General features: G+C 34.2%; 1 protein-coding gene across 3 annotated transcripts; it reads left to right on the forward strand.

Annotated features, from left to right (window-relative positions):
- The first annotated feature begins 12718 nt into the window (after positions 1-12718).
- Hrs (Hepatocyte growth factor regulated tyrosine kinase substrate) lies at positions 12719-22296 on the forward strand. 3 transcript variants are annotated; one of them, XM_075296069.1, is made up of 7 exons: positions 12719-13068; positions 13458-13542; positions 13615-13879; positions 18412-18648; positions 18719-18856; positions 18946-19062; positions 20416-22296. In XM_075296069.1, exons 1-7 carry the CDS (start codon positions 13038-13040, stop codon positions 21976-21978), a joined length of 2436 nt encoding a protein of 811 aa, XP_075152184.1. In that variant the 5' UTR covers positions 12719-13037; the 3' UTR covers positions 21979-22296. The 3 variants fall into 3 exon arrangements, with proteins under 3 accessions (XP_075152184.1, XP_075152185.1, XP_075152186.1); XM_075296070.1 differs by having other exon boundaries at positions 12720-13068; positions 18719-18844; XM_075296071.1 differs by lacking the exons at positions 12719-13068; positions 13458-13542; positions 13615-13879 and adding an exon at positions 18181-18338.
- The last annotated feature ends 409 nt before the right edge of the window (positions 22297-22705 follow it).

Genomic DNA, 22705 nt, shown 5'->3' on the forward strand with positions numbered 1-22705 from the left:
ACAACGGCATTACCAATGCTTAAGGGCTTCGGATGACGATTATTGAATATTGTGTTTTTCTCGGTAATGGAAACGATGGAGTAAATCAGTTTTACTTTCTATTTATAAAAGTAATCTAGAGCTAAGCACCCCTATTTACCACCCGATTCGCCGGTAAACTATAAAAATATGATGTATTTTATAGTTTTTTTCCTAAAAATATGCAAATAATATTCTAAATAACTATTTTTTTTTTTGGTTTTATATATTATAACAATTAATATATATTTGGTAATAATATTTCAATACAATATTTAATACTAGGTAATACTGTTATAATAACTGGTATATATTTATTCATTACATTTTTGTTTTTTTTTTTTACCCACAAACTTTGCGTAAATGGCGACCCTTGAAGTTTTTAACCGACTTCCTAATGTCCGCTGTATAATCATTTTCTGTGTACTGTTCTGTCTTGACAGCATCTGAAATAAAAGATTATATGTTATTAGTCAATAAATAGAAAGTTATATAAGAAATATTACCTGAATCTGGCACATGGCTCCCTGGCTCCCCTGAATCTGGCGCTTGGAAAGGTGCTAATTGATGCAGGGAAATCGCTCTAAAATTATTTTCTTCCTTACGCGCTAATCGCTTTAAACTTCTGGACGAAAATCCCTCCATATTTTAATTAATTATTTTCACACTTACCTTTACACATATACACCTAGACCTCGCTTTGCGTCGTTTCGTTTTGCGTTGTTTCGAAGTTGCGTCGCTGCTGAATTAGTACTAGTTTTCACTTTGCGTCGTTAGATTTTCCAAGTTGCGTTGTTATCGATGTTATCTGTCTCCAATCTTTGCTTCAGTTTGGGTCGTGTTTTTTGGAACGTATCTGCGACGTAAAGCGAGGTCTAGCTGTATATCTGGACAGGATTAATTGATAATCTGGAAAAGATGTAAAATTCAATAAAAATGTATTTATGCCCGAAAAATTTTTCAGAAAACTAAAAAAAAAACGAACAAACAAAAACCAATGTTGGTTAGAAACGTTGCCTAGCAAATTTTTGAGTTTTTATTCCTAATTACAGACCCCTTACGCAGTAAGTGGAAGTCGTAAGCACTGGTTGTCCCACTACGACCCAACTAGATGACTATGTAATAGCTTTTATTTGTTTAAGTTTTGATGGAATTACATTCTGTTCGATTTTTCAATGCTAAGGTATAAGTAGTAGCATTGTCAACTATATGTGTGTTTACATACAACATACTTACTTAGGGCCAGTTTCTCATTGTCTTGTTATTATTTATCGTGTCGATAAAACAGCTGATCCCATACAAATATTTTACTAACCGGAGGTCTATCCACCGGTTAAAATTAATCGGAGGATGAGAAACTGGCCATTAATCTTTCAAATTTCCCAAGAACATAATCGATCTTTTGGTAAGGGGATTGAATTTTTACCACTGGGTAGGTAGCAGTCATGAGGAAACCCAGTGGTAAAAAATTCAAATCAGTCACCAAATAATCGATTATGTTCTTGCGAAACTTGGAAGATTAAGTAAGTACGTTCTATGTAAATGAAAATTGAGTTGAAATTCGTACTACTTATACCTTAGCAAACTCCCTTAATGTCATACTGCATCTATTGCCTTTACACATTTTGGCCAAACAGTCAGCTGCAACAATGGCTGTGCGGTTGCGCGAGCTATCGCTGTGGTCGGAAAAAAGTTACGGTCACAGCTCGGTCCTCAAAATAATGCCAGAGGTGCCTAACGTAGTGGATTACACTTTGGCGAGTCCACTTTTCGACAAAAAGTTTGAGACTCTAATTCCCAACAGTGAGGCGTGGTGTACACGGACCCCGGGGAATAAAAGATATATAGATTTCTACACTGATAGCTCCAAATTGGATGGCCAAGTGGGTTTCGGAGTATATTCTAAAGATCTGGAACTTCGAATAGCGAAAAGATTACCTGATCACTGTAGTGTTTTTCAGGCTGAAATATTAGCAATAAGAGAAGTGGTGAATTGGCTGAGAAGTAATGCTCCAAGCAATATTGGCATTAATATATACTCAGACAGTCAACCTGCAATAAAATCCTTGGACTCTGTGTTCCTCAACTCGAAAACGGCCATCGACTGCCGCAAATCTCTCAATGAGATGGTTGAGCAGCACAATATTCACCAAATATGGGTGCCTGGCCACAGGAACATACCGGGGAACTGCGAAGCAGATGAGCTAGCAAGGCTAGGAACTACCTTACATATTCCAGGGGAACTAGAATCTGTTGGTGTGCCTCTGGCTACCTGCAAGCTCTTACTGCGTGAGAAAGCTGTTATGATGGCAAATGTTCGATGGGAAATTGTAAGGGTTGTAACGACACCAAGCAAATATGGCCCCATTTAAACTTAAACCGCACACTAGATATGCTAGTGTTCTCGAGACGCCAGATTTCACTCCTGATATCTGCTATAATGGGTCGCTGCCTGATAGGCGATGTTGCAAAAACTATTGGTGCGAAGTATAATGACTATTGTATGAGCTGTCATGATGCGGAGGAAAAGGAATCAATAAAACACCTCTTGTGTGAGTGTCCTGCATTTTGTGTAAGGCGTAAGCAAATTTTAGGGGCATATAGCTTCAGATTACTGACGGACCTGGAAACGTTAACTTAAGCAGTCTGGTAATGTTTTTGGAACAATCTGGTTGGTTCAACAGAAGAAAATAATCGAGAAGGTTCAACGGTTAAAACTAGAAGTGCCCATATGTAATAGGTACTTTTAGTTAATGTGGTATCACAATGGACTGAATAGTCTAAGTGAGCCTGAATCTTAATCGGGCTGCCACTTTAACCTAACCTAACCTAACCTATACGTTAGCATTGAAAAGTCGCACAGAAAGTAATGCCTATAAATTTTGAACAAATGAAAGCTACTACTTAGTCATCTAGTAGTTGCATTGTAGTGTACCTAGTGCTTACGACTCCCACTTACTGCGTAAGATGTAGGTAATTAGGAGGGAAAACTGAAAGGTGTAACGTTGTTAGGCAACGAATTTTTATTTTGATTTTCGTTGTTTTTTTCAGTTCTATATCAGTTTATTGTTTACATTTATAGACTTTAAGATAAATTTTCCACCAAATGCTGCATATATTTACATCAATCAAGGTAAGTATCAAAAGTAAAAAAATAATCCATTTCCTGCTGTTCTTTAACGGGTTCTTTTCAAGTGCCAGTGTTAGAGAAGACTGCAGTAGAGGAGTGCGCGTGGAAAGCATAAATCACGAGATAGTGAACAAAATTGAAAGAACCTCTTGTGAATGGGAATGAAAATATATGTCGTGAGTTAAAAATTAAATCCATTCTGCAAAATCACCATTATTTGAAAAAAAAAAACAATATTTATTTAGCCGGCAAACATGGGTGCACGTGTGAGCAAAAAGTTTAACTCGTGAGTGTGCGTGAAGTTTCGCCCCAGCGCACACCTCTACTCTGCAGTCTTCATCGCATTCTAACGACAAATTTATTTCAGCAACATAAATTTTATTTTTCTTATAATGTATGATCGATTCAATAGGTGGCTATAACAAAATGTCATGCCGGTGGCTTTTAACAGAACTTCGCACACCTCTACTCTGCAGTCTTCATCGCATTCTAACCACAAATTTATTTCAGCAACTTAACTTTTATTTTTCTTATAATGTATGATCGATTCAATAGGTGGCTATAATAAAATGTCATGCCGGTGGCTTTTAACAGAACTTCGGCCGTATGTTTTCAACGACAGTAATACTGGTCCAGAATTACAATGCCATCAACGACGAAAGACCTTTTAAGGAATTTAAAGCATTGGATAGTGATTTCTTTGGTAATATTTGTTACATTACTTACCCCCATTTTCACAAAGCTCCGTTAGTGTTCCGTTAACTAACCAACTTTTAAACCGTATTATGGACAAAGCTGTCATCTTGCATATGTATTCTATATGCTAGTTAGGAACTTAACTGATGAAAATTTGCCAGTTAAAGTTAACTGGAGAGAAGATATTTGCAATTTACTTTTTGTTAACAGGCAGTTAAAGCCTAACGGAGCTACATGAAAATGGCCGTTATAGTTTTATACTTATTGAGTAATTTAATCTTTTATTTCAGATGCTGTCAAGACGGACGACTGTAAGGTGAAATACTGTAAGCGGACATCGGTAGTCTTTCAAAAATTTTAAGGGTCCCCATTTCCAGCGAAATTACGCAAAAAAACAAAAATGTCATAAATAAGTATATAGATATTAATTATTACAATAGTATTACATAATAGCCTTATTCTTAAATGTTGTTTCTAAATCTTTTTACAAAATATATATTGATGTAATATATAAAACCAATGAAAAATAGTTATTTCAAAAATTATTTGTGGCATATTTTTAGGAAAAACTGGGAAATTTCTCTAATATCATGCAGTTTTTGTCTTCTCTCAAATATCATACAGTTTGCTTCGGCGTCGCTCAGTACAGTTCTAAGCCGACGTAAAGAAAATAGGACTTAAAACCTACTTTATTGCAACAAATGTTCTTTTTTATAAATGTTTTCATTCCATTAATTTTTTTGGCAGACAATTTGAAATTATAACTGACGATGCCTTTATAAACAATTTATCAAATAAGCGCTTCGACCTCAACGTCGGCAATACCAAAGCTGCAGGAATATTGCGACATCTATACGGTTGACATTTGTTGTTTTTGTAGAAGAGAAATTCTCGTCCTCTTGAGTTTTTATTCTCTCTAAATAACTTGGCGTGGTACAACTTCTCAATAGTGACGGCGCTTTTCCGACGAGTTTTTGATGTCGTATATGATTGTTTTCGACGTAGTGGGGATTCTCAGAAGGAATATTTTTTTACGATTATCTTGAAATGCACTTTTTCTAATAATTTGAAGGGGCTCTTGTTGCTGTTGTTCTAAATTTATCATCAAAGGCACCTAACAATATCATCAATATAATCGAAATTAATAAGACTCAAATAAACATACTTACTTACATTTTACATACCACAGGTTATTATTGTCAAAAACATGTCTGGTTACTACCCTGCCAACATTTTTTGAATTTGACGGCGCATCTGAGAATCCCCGCCACGTCGAAAACAATCGTATACGACATCCAAAATTCGTCGGAAAAGCGCCGTCACTATTGAGAAGTTGTACCACGTCAAGTTACTACAAAAAAGTATAGCATGAGTGCAATTATTAGGTGCCTTTTTAGATAAATTTAGAACGACGCCAATAAGCCCCTTGAAACTACCAGAAAAAGGGAATTTTAAGGTAGTTGTAAAAGAATCATTGTGGTCAATTAAACACGATTTCTAGATGTTTATTAATTTGGTTAAACATTTGTAATTTCTTATAAATATAACATTTATACGACTACCAGATCACATTTAACATAATTTTTTGCATTAATAAAAGAATAATTTTGGGTTACAAGTTGCATGTCACATGTTGCAGCGTCTATCAGCCAGTGCTTTTATTCTCGATGGAGGCAGCGTGTCTGGAAAAATATTTGAAAAACTATCGCTTTATTCCATTTGGAAAGCCAAAAACTGTTCACCACACGGATGAAAACGACTGTTTTTCATATGTTTGGCTATAAACATTATATGTTTGGAACACAAATTTTTAAACACAATATTTTTGAGTGCAAGCATATATAAACTAGCATAACATGTTTGGGACATATATGTTAATATGTTAGAACATATTATGTTTGGGACATAAAATGTTTGTAAATATAATATGCTTGGATGCAAACATATATTAATTTAGAAATAGCCTATAAACATATATGTGTTTAGTAGCATGGAGCGCTATTTAACAGGGAGCGATATTGAATTAAGTTGGTGGTTGTTGCTTGTTATTACAAAATTAACATTTTATTTTTCCTTGGGCAATTGATCAGCTACTTCTTTGATCCTTACAAACTGTGTGGTCCGCTGTTCGAATCCCCGTCCGGCAAAAGGTAAAATTAAAATAAAACAAGTATATACGGCCGTAAGTTCTTATGTACCCTCCACCATGGATTGCGTAGGAACTTCTACTAAAGGCTGTCATCCACAATCGAATTACTTGGGTTGCGATAACACTTGCCGATGGCAAGGTATCGTAAAACTTTTTAACACTGTCTTCTAAATTGTAAGTTAGCCCATACGGGGTATATATTAAACAAAAAAGGCCGATTAAATACGTATATAATCTAGTTTGACAAAATTTTCTATAGAAATAAAATTTTGACAAAATTTTCTATAGAAATGAAACCTTGACAAAATTTTCTATAGAAATAAAATTTTGACAAAATTTTCTATAGAAATAAAAATTTGACAAAATTTTCTATAGAAATAAAAACTTGACAAAATTTTCTATAGAAATAAAATGTTGACAAAATTTTCTATAGCAATACAATTTTGACAAAAATTTCTATAGAAATAAAATGTTGACAAAATTTTGTATAGAAATGAAATTTTGACAAAACTTAGTATAGAAATAAAATGTTGACAAAATTTTCTACAGAAATAAATTTTTTACAAAATTTTCTATAGAAATAAAATTTTGACAAACATTTCTATAGAATAAACTTTTGACAAAACTTTCTATAGAAATGAAATTTTAACAAAACTTTCTATAGTAATAAAATTTGACAAAATTTTCTATGGAAATAAAGTTTTGGTAGATTACAAAATTTTCTATAGAAATAAAATTTTGACAAAATTTTCTATGGAAATAAAATTTTGACAAACATTTGTATAGAAATAAACTTTTGACAAAACTTTCTATAGAAATGAAATTTTGACAAAACTTTCTACAGTAATAAAATTTGACAAAATTTTCTATGGAAATAAAGTTTTGGTAGATTATTTTTGGCGATATGGACCAATTTTTGTGTAATAAGTCATCGGATATATATAACTAAAGACCGATATGGACCAATTTTTACATGGCTGTTAGAGGCCATATATTGACAAAATGTACCAAATTTCAACCGTATCAGATGACTTTTGCTCCTCCAAGAGGTTCCGGACGTCAAATCTTGGGACGGTTTATATGGGAACTATATATAATTATGGACCGATATGGACCAATTTTTGCATGGTTGTTAGAGACCGTATACTTAGACCACGTACCAAATTTCAACCGGATCGGATTAATTTTGCTGCTCCGGGAGGCTCCCCAAGCCAAATTTGGGGATCGGTTTGCATGGTTGTTAGAGACCATATACTAACACCATGTACCAAATTTCAACTGGATCGGATGAATTTTGCTCTTCCAAGAGGCTCCGGAGGTCAAATCTGGGGGTCGGTTTATATGGGGGCTATATATAATTATGGACCGATATGGACCAATTTTTGCATGGTTATTAGAGGCCGTAAACTAACATCAGGTACCAAATTTCAACCGGATCGGATGAATTTTGCCCCTCCAAGAGGCTCCGGAGGTCAAATCTGGGGATCGGTTTATATGGGGGCTATATATAATTATGCACCGATATGGACCAATTTTAGCATGGTTGTTAAAAACCGTATACTAAGACTACGTACTAAATTTCAACCGGATCGGATGAATTTTGCTCCTCCAAGAGGCTCCGGTGGTCAAATCTGGGCATCGGTTTATATGGGAGCTATATATAATTATGGACCGATATGGACCAATTTTTGCATGGTTGTTAGAGGCCATATACTAACATCAGGTACCAAATTTCAACCGGATTGGATAAATTTTGCCCCTCCAAAAGTCTCCGGAGGTCAAATCTGGGGATCGGTTTATATGGGGGCTATATATAATTATGGACCGATATGGACCAATTTTTGCATGGTTGTTAGAGACCGTATACTTAGACCACGTACCAAATTTCAACCGGATCGGATTAATTTTGCTGCTCCGGGAGGCTCCCCAAGCCAAATTTGGGGATCGGTTTATATGGGGGCTATACGTAAACGTGGTCCGATATGGCCCATTTTCAATACCATCCGACCTACGTCAATAACAACTACTTGTTCCAAGTTTCAAGTCGATAGCTTGTTTCGTTCGGAAGTTAGCGTGATTTCCACAGACGGACGGACAGCCGGACAGACGGACGGACGGACAGACGGACGGACATGCTTAGATCGACTCAGAATTTCACCACGACCCAGAATATATATACTTTATGGGGTCTTAGAGCAATATTTCGATGTGTTACAAACGGAATGACAAAGTTAATATACCCCCATCCTATGGTGGAGGGTATAAAAAATCATAAAATTTAATAATTTCTTCTACAATGTTTGTATTACAGAAAAAGGTGCTAAGAACTAAAAAATCTCGTGGAAGTGAGAAAGATGTGGGGGAATATACAATTAGGCAGAAACAAAATTTTGAGCATTCAGGTCGAAAACCTATGTTGTTAGCATATAGGTGCTGTTTATTTCCTGTACCTGTTTATTTTCCTAATTCATTATGATTGTAAATAAATAAATAAAATTTTGAGCACAATATTGTTTGAGAGAATTTTTTTTAAGCATATAATATTTTTGGGTGCAAAATGCTTCCAAACATATTATATGTTCACATAATAACATATTGTTTTTTGGAAGACAACATTATTGAATTTGGATGCAAAAATACAAAATGTTTTGAACTTAGACTACCCAAACATATATTGTTTAGGCCAATGTGCTTTCAAACATATTATATATTGGAAGAGATCAAACATATAAATGTTTGGGCAATACCCAAAAATGTATATGCTTGAAGCAAAATATGTTTGGGAGTATATGTTACAGAAGCGATTTTTTGTGAGGGTGTATATCTCTTTGCAGAAAACTAAAATTATGGATTCTACGTTCTTGAAAACAATAAAAAGCTGACCGATGAAAAAATGGTGGACAATTAACTGGAACTGCTTCAAATAGTTTATAATAATTGGTACGTCAATATGAAAAATTAAATCAACACTTTAGAAAAGTCACTAAATTTAAATCTCTTTGCAGAAAACTAAAATCTTTGGATGCTACATTCTTGCAAACATTAAGAAGCTGACCAATGAAAAATGAGTGGCTTATCGACAAGAAATAGTTTCCAGAAACATTACAAGTGCAACCAATTAGATTGTAAAAAACAATAAATTGTTGAAATCAAAACTTCTGGATGAAAATGTGCATCACATCGTCAGTTTAATTCATATGCTATTATCAGTTTAAAATGGATATTTTGTGAATTCCTTCTGCTGGAAATCAATTCTAACACGCGGTCCAGTACGTTCCTAATTTCAAATTGCCCGCAGGTTAATAAATTTTAATGCTGTTTTATGACACCAAAAGGAAGGAAATCGAATTATGAATGCAAAAGTGTTTACTAATAATGTTTAAGATATTTAAAGTTTTGTTGTTTTTTTTTTTGTTCTTATTTGTTGATATGTTTAATAAGATCATTATTTATCAATTGGTATTGTAGTGTATTATGTAGTGTAGTGTATTATTATATATTTTATTTTGATGAAAATGAATAAATTATACAAAATTCATAGAATTTTGGCTTTGACTTTCAATTTGAAGTGGGGATATCATTCATACAAACTTAGGTTGAAAAGTATTTGCAACGATGTTAATTTTGAATTTGACTCGCATCAAAAATTGTTTGACAAATTATTGATTAGCGATGCATTTCAATTTGAGGATAAAGGTGGGTATTAAGTTCGAGTTTAACCGCTAAAATCGTCATTTTTTCACTAAAGTGAAAACTAAATCAGTAAAAATAAGCATAAAATTATACATTTTTGTTTCAGATTTCATTATAACTTGATGGGGAATAACCCAAAGCAAATTTTCACAAAGTTTGTTTCCTTAAAATGGATTATTAAAGAAAAGTAATCGTGAAAAAAAGACGATTTTAGCGGCTAAACTCGAACTTAATACTCACCTTAACACTTGAGATATTATTGCTAATGTGTTGAATTTCACTGTTGAGCGTAATGTCTGTTTTTTGTTGAGAACGCGATTTTCTCCACAATTTCTCAACTTTAATATTACCCTAATCCTTTGAAAAAATGTTTGAAAAATTTTTGAAATTTAGCATTTTTCAAACGTTTGTGTTTATTGGATAGTGTTAAAAATGAGCAATGATATTGCAAAGTTTGAAATTCGATTAAGAATGTCAGTATTATTATTATTGCACATTTGTTCCCTTTAATGAAGGATATATCCCTGACTATTAATTTTAAAGAAATATTTGTTATTTTCTTGCCATATTTGTTTGAATTTAGTCAATTTTTTACCGTAGCGAAAAAAATTTTTGGCGTAGGAAAAAGGGAATTTTTAGGAGGCGCGTAGGGAATTTTCAAAAAACTTCCTGGCATCACTGATTGAAACTTTTAAATGCTTAGCGGCTAAACTCGAGCTTATAATTTTATGCCTTTTTTACTAATTTAGTTTTCACTTTAGTGATTTTAGCGGCTGAACTCGAACCTAACACCCACCTTTAAGGTGAGTTCGCAATTTTTAACGCTTACTTTTCTTTAACCCTTGTGTATGTGATAACACTGGAAGCGATACCAGCGTGATGAGGTCCCGTGGGACCTACAATAAAAAAAGGATGGTAGAGAGGTTATCCCTACGATATTTTTCGATCATTTACTGTAGGTGGACTCTTCTATAATGCACAAATTGCATATATAAACATTTGGTTGTAAATATAGAGTTTTATTTAATTTTTAATAGGATACAGATAATGTTAAAATTTTTGATTAGTAGTGGCCCTGATGTTTGACGCAGGCGTGGTACCTATAAGTATCCTTATACGTACCAAGAAACAATATATTGTTTTTGTAGTTGAATGTTCTTAACAAACTGGATTTTTGAAGGAAAAACAATACGATTTTTTTTAGTGGCGTTCGTTTTGCTCGCAGTATTATGTGCACAGTGGTTGTTTCAAACTTGGTCCAAAATGAGGCACATCTTGCCAAATTCCAGGAGCCGATAGGTCTGGAAAATGTATAGAAATATAAAAACTTATTTTGACCACGATTTCCATGAAGTTCAAATAACTTTTTTTGCACTTTTACTCTCACTATATTGGATATATCAACGGAAGACATAAAATTATGTACTACCAAGCAACGAAACCAATGGAAACTTCAAAAATGACAAATTCTTCCAAATAATGGTATTTTCTGAAAGGATGTTAGTGTTATTAATTGTTCCAAATACGAAAATCGCAATATCTTTACACTGCTTTTTAAACTGTGCTAAAACCACTAATGTAATTAGTAATAGGTCCCATTGGACCTCATCACGCAGAATCGCACTAAACTTTTTCAAATACCCATAAAAACCGATTTAATGATTCAATCACATAAAAATTTAAAGTTTTCAACTTAAAACACTTCAGTACAAGAAGTCATAAACCATCAAGCTGAAATTCATATAAAAGATAAAGTTATGTATGAATAAAAATCAAAAAGGTCCAGCGGGACCTCATCACGCACAGAAGGGTTAATAATCCATTTTATGGAATAAAAACTTTGGATAGCCGCTCTCTGACTCTGGATAGCCCATACAAATGTTATATCCAGTGCTATCAATAGACGGCGTTTTTATTTATTTACCTGACACCAGCAGCGTTGCCAATTTGGTGCTTTTAGCACCAAATTTAGTGCTTTTTGATTTCTAAAAAGCACCAAATTGCCTTTTTGGTGCCTTTTCAAAAAAAGCACCAACTTGGTGCTTTCTGGCATTTTCATTTAGTGCTTTTGGTGCTTTTTTTATTTTGAACAGTATTAAGTTTAATTGATACAAAAATTTTGATTAGACTTTCAAGAACACAAGAAACTCAAATGTATTGCCAAATATAGTATTTGATTGTTATGAAGTTGGTATTGATTATTTTGTAATAAATATTGTTATTTATACCTCATTCACATTACACTTCTAAAATCCACTTTAACTAGATTTCAACTGTCATTTGCCTTATAAATAAGGGATTTCAAATCAACTTTTAATAGATTTCGAGCCTAATGTGAATGAGGTATTAGGGTATTCTGTAGGAAAGTCGAGCGATGAGTGTCGAATTTTTGAATTTGGTAAAGATGTCATTAAAAACGTTTGTATTAAATTCACAAAAGCACGCACAACTGAAATAAGCAATAGACTCCTTCCATATATTAATATTTTGAAAGTTGAAAAACATCACTGATCAAAATGAATTGGACGAAAGCAATAAAACTGATCAAAGTATATACTTGAATAGCGGTTCATAATGGTGAGTACTAAATTCGAGTTTTGCCGCTAAAGTGAAAACTATATCAGTAAAAAAGGCATAGAATTATGCATATTTGCTGCAAATTTTATTATAACTTGATGGGGAATAGGCAAAAGCAAATTTTCACAAAGTTTGTATTCCTTAAAATTAATTATTAAAGAAAGGTAATTGTAAAAAAATGAATATTTTAGCAGCTAAACTCGATCTTAATACCCACCTTAACTTCTTAAAATTCAATTCACAAAAGTTCTATAATACATCTTCCGAAGTTTGTTTTTTTTTTTAGTAGAGCATTTACTTTTCGATTTTGTGGTGGAAGGTGGTATGTTAGAATTTATAATATATTTTGGTGCTTTTTGGCCTTGGGGAGTTGGCAACACTGGACACCAGGATACTATTTAACGCCGTCATTTATTTTGGCACCGGCAACAAATTGCACTTTTGATTTATACAAGGGCGACGATGGAACGCTTTTGATTTTGGATTTATATATGGACTTGCAAAATTTGCAAAAGCGAAAAGTGAATTTTATAGAATTGTCGATATTAGCAATTATTCAAATAAAATAAACCAGATAACGTTAAAATCATCCATAAATTAGTGCAAACAAAACTTGGGCTAAAGATTAACAAACATTAAAGATTAACAAACATTATCAAGATTATTGCCTTTTCGGTCCAACATAGTGAAACAAAAATCGCAGTAAATACAAGTTTATAGTGAAAAAACTACATTCAATATAGCTGATATAATAACATTTAAATCGAATCCACAATGTTTCGTAGTAATTTCGATAAAAATCTAGGTAAGTACTGTGGTTGTTGACTTTTGGTTGCAAGAAAAACAACCGGATTATTTTCCTGTACGATTCGACAATTTTCATAACAAAAGAAAGTGACTCATCAATTAAATTGTGATATGAAAATTATCAACAATATCGGAAAGAAAGAGTGCAATATGGGAGCAAAAAACTTTTTGGGATGTCCGAAAGTGCGTTGTATATACGATAACCCCTTTTGTTTGCAAGTGCTTCCAAAACTAAATTTGCATTCACATCATGTATTGAGTGAAGGGGAATATCTCAGAGGAGTAAAACAGGCAGTCTACTAATGAAGAAATCATTTGAGAATTTTAGAAATGTTCCTAATTAGTTTAGGCATAATGCCAATAGTAATCTATTTGTTATAATTTCAGATAGTGCCACCAGTCACTTGCTTCTGGAACCAGAATGGCCATCGATATTGATGTGTTGCGATGCCATCAATCAGAAGGATACAAAGTAAGTTATTCTAAAATACCCGTTTTACTGATTTATTATTAGAAATAAAATTCTATTTCCAATCATTTACAGTCCCAAAAATGCTTTTGCTGCTATTAAAAAGAAAATGAATTCCACTAATCCTCATACGGCCTACTATGCTTGTTTGGTTCTGGAATCGGTGGTGAAAAATTGCGGTGCACCCGTGCATGATGAAGTCTTCACAAAGGAAAATTGTACAATGTTGAGCCAATATTTGGAGACGACAACGCATGAAAATGTCAGAGCAAAAATGCTTGAATTGGTACAAACATGGGCCTATGCATTTCGAAACTCAGATAGATATCAAGCTATAAAGGTACGTTCCATAGGAAAAAATACTTAATTATAAACGAGTGAAAATATTAAAAATGTTGACTAATGGACTTTTAATGCCATGAAAATCGAAAAATCCACGAAACCCCGCTTTTCACAATCTAAATAATTTAATAAATATGAATGTTTGGTTTTAGGTAGGTATTGCAATCGGAAAAAAGTATAATTGCTAAAATTTTCAAAGCTTTTATTTATGTTATAATAAATATGAAGCACACTGACTTTTTGAATTTTTAAGGTTTATGCGTTGCTATTTTTATGTTAGCCTGATATCAACGCAGGCTGGTTCAATGTCCAAATCATTTAAACTGGAAATTATTATTGGACAGAAAGATTAATGACTATACATACATGTCTATACATATATGTAAAGTCAGGCTTCCGACATGGATATCTGGCATTTTCTTTTCAGTAACTTAATAATGACAATTCCCTTAATCTTCCTGTCCAATAAGCTCGAATAAATATCGTAATATTTTCTAGTTTATGGGTTGTTAAAAACCCTTTGTTTAGACGAAATGAGATTGAAAAAACTCGTGGATGTATTAAATTAAATAAAGCAAAAAAAGAATCATAAAATTATTGGCATGTTTTCAGTTAGTAAAAAAGAGGCTATTATTTTTTTTTTCGATAGATGGCCATATTTATCGGTACCTAGCGTTTTATGAAGACGATCGGTTTCCGGTAAAAAGGATTTCTGTTTGGCTTGTCCACAAGTTGTTCCAATTTCACTCCTTAGTCATAGTATAAATAAAAAGTTTTGCTATTCCAAAAGGCCATCGGTTTTCTATGCAGTAGTCAAAAGTAGAAATACTGAACTATCGATTAATTGCTTTTGAAAATCTGCAAAATATAAAGGACTTTGTAGTAACATTTTGGCTTATCATCCATAATAGCATTATGCATTAACAACTTTAGAATTACAACATAATTTGAAGTATGGCAAGACAGAAACGAAATCGTACTAAGAAATAGCAAACAATATTTTCTTTTCAACAATCAGAGATGCAGTTTTTCTTTCCTTTTTCAGCAGATTTTTCTTCTGTGTCTAATGTGCATTATGAGTTTTTGAAAGTATGTTGCCTCTGTCTTTGTCAAGATAAAAAGCTCTTGTTCTTTTTAAAGTAATATAAAAGAATGTGTATGCGAAGGTATTTCTAGATAATACAATATTTTGATTTAGATAAGATAAGTAGAAAATGACGCTTAACTCTTTCACTACCGATTCCACCTAGAAGGACATTCGAAAATGACACCAAACTCTATTTTCCCACTTAGTTTCGATTTATTTCGTGATGTTATTTTAAAGTAAAGACTTTAATCTAAATAAGCTATAAATATTTTCCATATTGGTGAGCACTAAAATGAATTTTTATAAACTTTTTTAAAAATAAACAAAAAAATACGAAATTTTGAGTCTATTTTTCTACTGTATGTCTCTAGGTTAGGTTAGGTGGCAGCCCGATGTATCAGGCTCACTTAGACTATTCAGTCCATTGTGATACCACATTGGTGAACTTCTCTCTTATCACTGAGTGCTGCCCGATTTCATGCTAAGCTCAATGACAAGGGACCTCCTTTTTATAGCTGAGTCCGAACGGCGCTCCACATTGCAGTGAAACCACTTAGAGAAGCTTTGAAACCCTCAGAAATGTCACCAGCATTACTGAGGTGGGATAATCCACCGCTGAAAAACTTTTTGGTGTTCGGTCGAAGCAGGAATCGAACCCACGACCTTGTTTATGCAAGGCCGGCATGCTAACCATTGCACCACGGTGGCTCTTTAGTAAATGGACATTCATACAAAAACTATAGTTGATATTGTTATTTGGGCTCTTTTTTGTATTTTTTCTCAAACTTCGAAAGATTTTATAGACCAAACAGTGCTTATTTTCGTCAGGCCATTTAGTTACAATTCAAAAATCAAGTTTTGAGAACAAACTCATATAGTTCTTGAAGTAATTGAGGTAGGTTCTCAAAATGACCATTTTTGTTCTACATGATGTTAGTACAAGTAAACCCAGAAGAACAATTAAAATTTTTAACATTAGGTTTATTTCGTTAGTGAAAGGGTTAAATAAAATTTAGTTGACTCGTGATTTGCCATGACTACACGAAAATATATTAAAACAAACTACCACCAAATTTGTGTTTTGGTACAGATATAGATGGGCTATATCGATTCATTTTTTTGGTGTAATCAGATGTCATATAAAAAATCAATCTTCTTATTTCACGTATTGTAAGCCAAGAAGACTTATTCTTAATTCAAAATGATGTACCAAAGATGGTCAACATCAATACATTTTTTATTTACAAATATGTAGAACTCGTTGATTTGTGACAAATATGAAAACTGGAACTATTTCATATATGTGTAAATTGTGGCATTTATCAACCACGTTTTTTATAGACGTACTATTGGGAATAAATTGTACTTTTTTCCGATTTGCTTAAAATTTTGTATATTGGACTGTTTTATATACTTAATTATTTCATTTTATTTTTTTTAATTTATTCATTCAGAGCATGTAATTCTAAGCCTATTTGGCCAAAATAAAGTAATTACAATGGACTACTCTCTAGATTTTCATACAATATTCATATACAATAATACATAGTGTGTGAAAAAGATTTTATTTATTTATATTATGAAAGTCGATGTCACACTAAAATTAATCAATCAATTAAAATCAATATTCGAATTGCAGTTTTAATTGGACGAGAGGATAGGGTTCGTCGATTTAAATTCTTGGGTACCTACAATTCGTAATCTTACTTGATTTGTCTCAAATTTGAAATCTGAGGTTATATTACAGGCGTTCTAATTATGGTTCATATCGATCCATTTGTAGACCTACACCGAGATTTATATTTGTCACGAAAATTAGGTTTTTATTTCACTATGACATATATTTGTGTTACTTAGTTTTTACAATTACGGTCTTCGCTCAAAGCGGCCAAACCAAAAAAAAGAACAAAAAGAAATAAAAAAATGACAAGCCTCAAATATCGACAACATTATATGGGGAATATATTTGAAACCATTGGCGAATGGCTGCAATGGATAATTCAATTAACAGTTGACATTCATTGGTTTCCTATATTCGTTTGCATAGTGGACATTTCAAAGTTAGTTCATTTTCAGTGATCTTATCATAAATAAATCAGCTTGTTTCGTTCGATTGTCTAAAGAGAAAAAAATTCGAAAGCCAATCAATTCTTTGTCTATAGTATGAGAAGAAGAATAATGAATGTGAAAAATTGGATATATTTGGAAAAATGGGAAAATAATTTCCAAATTAGCATCGTTTATATAAGTTTGAATTGCATCGAGCAAAAGTGTTTGGACCATAAGAGTTAGAATTGATGAATATAAACGCAGTTAATTATGAATGCGCTATATGGAAAATAACCTCCATGAGATTATTGCCACATACCCAGAAAAATCTTTAAAATAAACAATTTAAAAAACTACCACATACATATTCGACACATCTATCGTTACATATTTTGATTTAACACCCATATGTACCCAGCAATAACTGAGTAAGTAGTTGAGGTGAAGGTTAGGTTAGGTATAATGACAGCCCGATTTGCGGCTCATTAATTATTTAGTCCATACTACATGTGGTGAACATCTCTCTATAGGTGAAAAACTTCTTACCAAGAGAATTTGTCCCATACGCCCAGCAATACCGTTTGATGGGACCATGGACGGTTTCGGTTACCATACATTTGATTTTAATAGCCCACATATTTGTTGTTTATTTCTCGCAAATAGGCTCTTAGAAATGTTGCAGAGAAGTATTTGCTTTATAGGACTTGTTCTCTTAAAGGAAACAACCTTTCCATTTAATTGCTTACCGATTTTGAACTAATTTACCTATAAGATTATTTGGCAATGAGAGTTTTTTCTGGGTACCTCTGATTTCAGCAAATTGCCTGATTTTTTTGTTTCATTTTGGGCTTACAAAGAGATATGGCAGATACATTTTCCCTGGTTTTATTTATTGAGTGCAATTTTTCCCAATATTCGCATAAAGCTTGGAATATAATTTTATTTCATTTATTTACACAAAAATATGGCTCATGTCAGTTAATATTTCGATAAAGCCCTAATATAGATCAGTTTCTCGGTCTATAGGTGCGAGATTCTTGAATTTTGCAAGTTAATCTGCTCTTTCTAAACTGTTCTCTGTGCACATATTCCCATAGTTGAATCTTGAATCTTAATCTGCTTGCCCGAAATAACACAGAATTTGAAAAAACCCCAAATTCATTTAGGAAAACTTTACATCGATTCTATATCACATATTTGCTTGATCTCCTTGTGAAGATAAAACTACTGAAATTTATAGTTTGTGTATATATCATATATTGACAAATCAGCTAACATGAGTACAGACGAAGAACTAAATGTTGTCGATTGCCAAGAAGAGGTGAATGCACTTTCATGCATCACATAAAGTTTGAAAATCATATTTGAAAATGCCTTCCTTCTTTCGTCCACAGGATACGATGACTATATTAAAAGCCAAAGGACATCCGTTTCCAGAATTGAAGGAGGCGGATGCTATGTTCACTAAGGATACAGCTCCAGCATGGGCAGATGGCCTTACCTGTCATCGATGTCGTGATGACTTCACCCTTACCAATCGTAAACATCACTGTCGCAATTGTGGTCAAGTTTTTTGTGGACAATGTAGTAGCAAATCATGTCCTCTACCTAAATTTGGCATTGAAAAAGATGTAAGTAACATCACCAAAGAAGCTTAAAAGCTTAAAATAAACCAAACAATGTTTTCTTGTCATTATTTAGGTACGTGTTTGTGATGGTTGTTATGCTCAATTGCAACGTCCCACATCGGCAAAGGCTACAGTACGGTCAGGAGAAAGTGATTTACCAGCTGAATATTTGAATAGTTCATTGGCCCAGCAAGTGCAGGTGCGTAATGCTGTATGTTTCATGGGCGTGTGTTCCATTTCAGTTATGCTTTCTTTCGTATAAGCTAATAGGTTTCTTTGTTTTGACTTGTTTATGTATAGACGCCACCACGCAAAACGGAGCAAGAGTTAAAGGAGGAAGAAGAACTGCAATTGGCATTGGCATTGAGTCAGTCAGAGGCCGAAAGTAAAAAGCAACAGGAACAACAACAAAAGCAAGTAAGTGCTAATATTTGATTTATTAATGCAATCGCTGTGTGTTGTCTTATCTGGCAATGAGCGGAGACAATAACAAAATATTAACCCATTGGGGGTTGTAAAGTACCAAATTGAAAATATTTTGTTATGCATTAAATAGAGTTTATAAATGTGAAGATAGTTTTGTTAAAATCGATGTGGAACTGATTATTAAACGAGATTGGCTATTACGTCTAGCGTTGTTGAGAGTGTGTCATGGAGGAGGCCAAAGAACAACTGTAGGACATGGGGAAAATGGCATTAAATAATTTCCTGGGCGATTTCTTACCATGCAAAGGAGCCATCGTGGTGCAATGGTTAGCATGCCCGCCTTGCATACACAAGGTTTTTCAGCGGTGGAATATACCACCTCAGTAATTTTGGTGACATTTCTGAGTGTTTCAAAACTTCTCTAAGTGGTTTCACTGGAACGCCGTTCGGACTCGGCTATAAAAAGGAGGTCCCTTGTCAATGAGCTTAACATGGAATCGGGCAGCACTCAATGGTAAGAGAGAGGTTCACCACTGTGGTATTACAATGGGCTGAATAGTCTAAGTGAGCCTGATACATCGGGCTGCCACCTAACCTAACCATGCAATAATGCTGGGGGAATCGGGATATGTATTAGACACTAAAAAGAAACAATTTAAAAAGAAGTGGAAATGAATATCCAGGTTGCTATCGCTCTAACTTGTTTGTCATGTTCTAGGAATTTCGTATCTTCAACGAACACACCAATTCGATTTCAGTATTTATTTTTCAATGTGGTTCTAAAGCACCCTATATGGTGATATATATCACTCAAAGTGGAAGTGGATGCTCCTATTCTTATTTGAAACAGTTGTGGGTTCAAATCTGGCTATGCGATTATTAATCCCACCGTGTTACTCTTTTTGAGTAACTTCCTAGTTGGTTTCTAATTTGGGTCACCCCATTGTATTTTCGTCACCCATTCATTCATCTCAATCTGATTTGCCTGTATGGGCCTTTGGTTCTCTAATAACTTGGGAATAGGGAATGATGAGTATTGAATTTTCCCAACAGAATTTTAGTACCATTAGCCTGATTAAAGACTAAGTTCGGAGAGATCCCAAGAAATTCGTAATCCATTCCAAATTGAATCCATAGCAAATTAAAAATACAATATAATATAAATATAATCACAATTATATTCCCAGACAGCATGTTATAATTAAAAGAACAAATAACTCAAAAATACAACATCTCTTCCCCAATGGGTTAATTAAAGAGTACCAATATGTTTTTATTTGTATTAAACAAATAATTTTCAGTGTGTTAATAATTTTATATTGAATTTTCTTCATTGTCTTTTAGACCATAGCTGCTTATCGTTTACAACAACGTTCTCCTAGTCCCGAAGCACCAGCAGCACCGAAAGAAATCCAACCTGAGGAAACCAATCCTGATTTAGCCAAATATTTGAATCGTAGCTATTGGGAACAACGTAAAGTTAGTGAATCACCTTTGGCTAGTCCATCGGCACCCAGCCCAATGCCACCAACGCCACAGTCTCAGACAAGCCAACAACTACCGCTGACTGCCAATGATTTTCGTCCAAAATCGACCGATGAGCAAAAGATTGACGAATTTGCTGGTCATATGCGTACACAAGTGGAAATTTTCGTTAATCGCATGAAATCCAATTCAAGTCGAGGTCGTAGCATTGCCAATGACAGTTCCGTGCAAAATCTCTTCATGACCTTGACTGGTTTGCATTCGCAGCAGTTGTCGTTTATCAAGGAGATGGATGACAAACGTATGTGGTATGAACAATTACAGGATAAATTAGCTCAAATCAAAGATTCTCGAGCTGCATTGGATGATCTGAGGCATGAACATGCGGAAAATCTAAGACGCATGGCTGAAGAACAAGAACGCCAACGGCAGATACAAATGGCACAAAAATTGGAAATAATGCGCAAAAAGAAACAGGAATATTTGCAATATCAACGCCAATTGGCTTTGCATCGCCTGCAGGAGCAAGAGCGAGAAATGCAATTGCGCCAAGAGCAACAAATGGCTCAGTATCGCATGAGTCAACCCACTTTTCCTTACATGCAGCCCATGCCAGGAGCCCCTGTGGCTCATGGTTACAATCCATACAATACAAATGCAACAGCTGCGGAAGCTGGAGCCATGGGAGGAATGCCTGCGTACCACACACATCCCACCACTCAGGGGGATATGGCACAGGTAATGCCAGGCATGTATTCGCATCCTGGAATGCCAACAAATAATGGCCCTCAGAGTTTACCTCAAGTGGGTAATATGATGATGCAACAACAACAACAACCGCCACAACAGCAGCCACCAATGAATCAACCTCAAATGCAAAATCATATGCCTGGCATGATGCAGCAACCACATCAGCTAGCAGCGATGGGAGGTGAACAACAACAGCAACAGGCCCAATTAACACATAACCACCAAACTCAGGGTAACTCTAATATACCCGTGACAAGTAACCAAGGACCCCAATCTGTACCACCTCAACCCCAACAACAGCCCCCTCAAATGGCCCATGTTATGTTGCAACAGCAGCAGCATCTTATGCATGCCCAATCACCTATACCTAGTGTTGGAAATATACCGCAAACCCAAACAACTATGACCACAATTCAACAACCTCAAGTACAAGGTCTACAACAACAACAACAGCCGCAACAGATTCCAACTCCACCACAAGCTCAAGCCCAATCACAACCACCTCCGCAAATGCCACCAATGCACATACCCCAACAACAACAACAACAACAGGCTGCTGCAACACAAATTCAGGCAGTCCAATCAGCTCCAGCCCCACCTCAAAATGAACCCGAACCGGTAGCTCCAGTAGTAGAAGAACCAGCAACTGCCGAATTGATAAGTTTCGACTAAAATGGGATAGCGCTTTCGTTGAACGGCCGGTCGTTCGTTGGAGTTGTATTTATTAAGAAAATGTTTTAGAGAATGTTTGTTTCGGTCATAGGCTTCGCATTCCCTTATTAAGTCATATTATTATTATTATTATTCTTACTACACATACGAATACGGATACTATTACCACTACTGAATACTATTATCATGATAATTACACTATTATTGTCATTATTATTATTTTATATAGAGGATGATTAATGAAGATTTTGAATGGAACTATGTAGGTTCAAAAACTAATTGTTTTATTAAATAAAATTTCTATTATTACAAAAGTGACTTAATTGTTTTTTTTTTTATATTTTTTTTATCGTTGGGTTTCCTCCATTTTTTGATTAGGATTCATTTGCCAACGCAACCTAAGGATGCATTTGGGGATTGTAGTCAGAATCATTTGAATTCGAATTTGATTTTAGAAATCAAAATTGTTTTTAACACGCTTTTAAAGCACTTAAATTCCACATGATGAAAAAAGCGCTTAAATTCCACATGGTGAAAATAAGTAAATAACACTCAATTTCAAAAAGATATAAAAAATTGTGTCTTAAATGCATCCTTAATGCAATTATCTACTTCTTTGGTTCGGAATCAATACCAAAATCATTAGTCTGAGGACAAAATCTATTGATAGCGATCACATGTCAGGATGTACCTTATTTTGCAGTTTGTTAAAATAGTGGCAAAGAGC

The sequence above is a fragment of the Haematobia irritans genome, chromosome 2, assembly GCF_050003625.1.
Source record: "Haematobia irritans isolate KBUSLIRL chromosome 2, ASM5000362v1, whole genome shotgun sequence".
NCBI classification, from domain to species: domain Eukaryota; kingdom Metazoa; phylum Arthropoda; class Insecta; order Diptera; family Muscidae; genus Haematobia; species Haematobia irritans.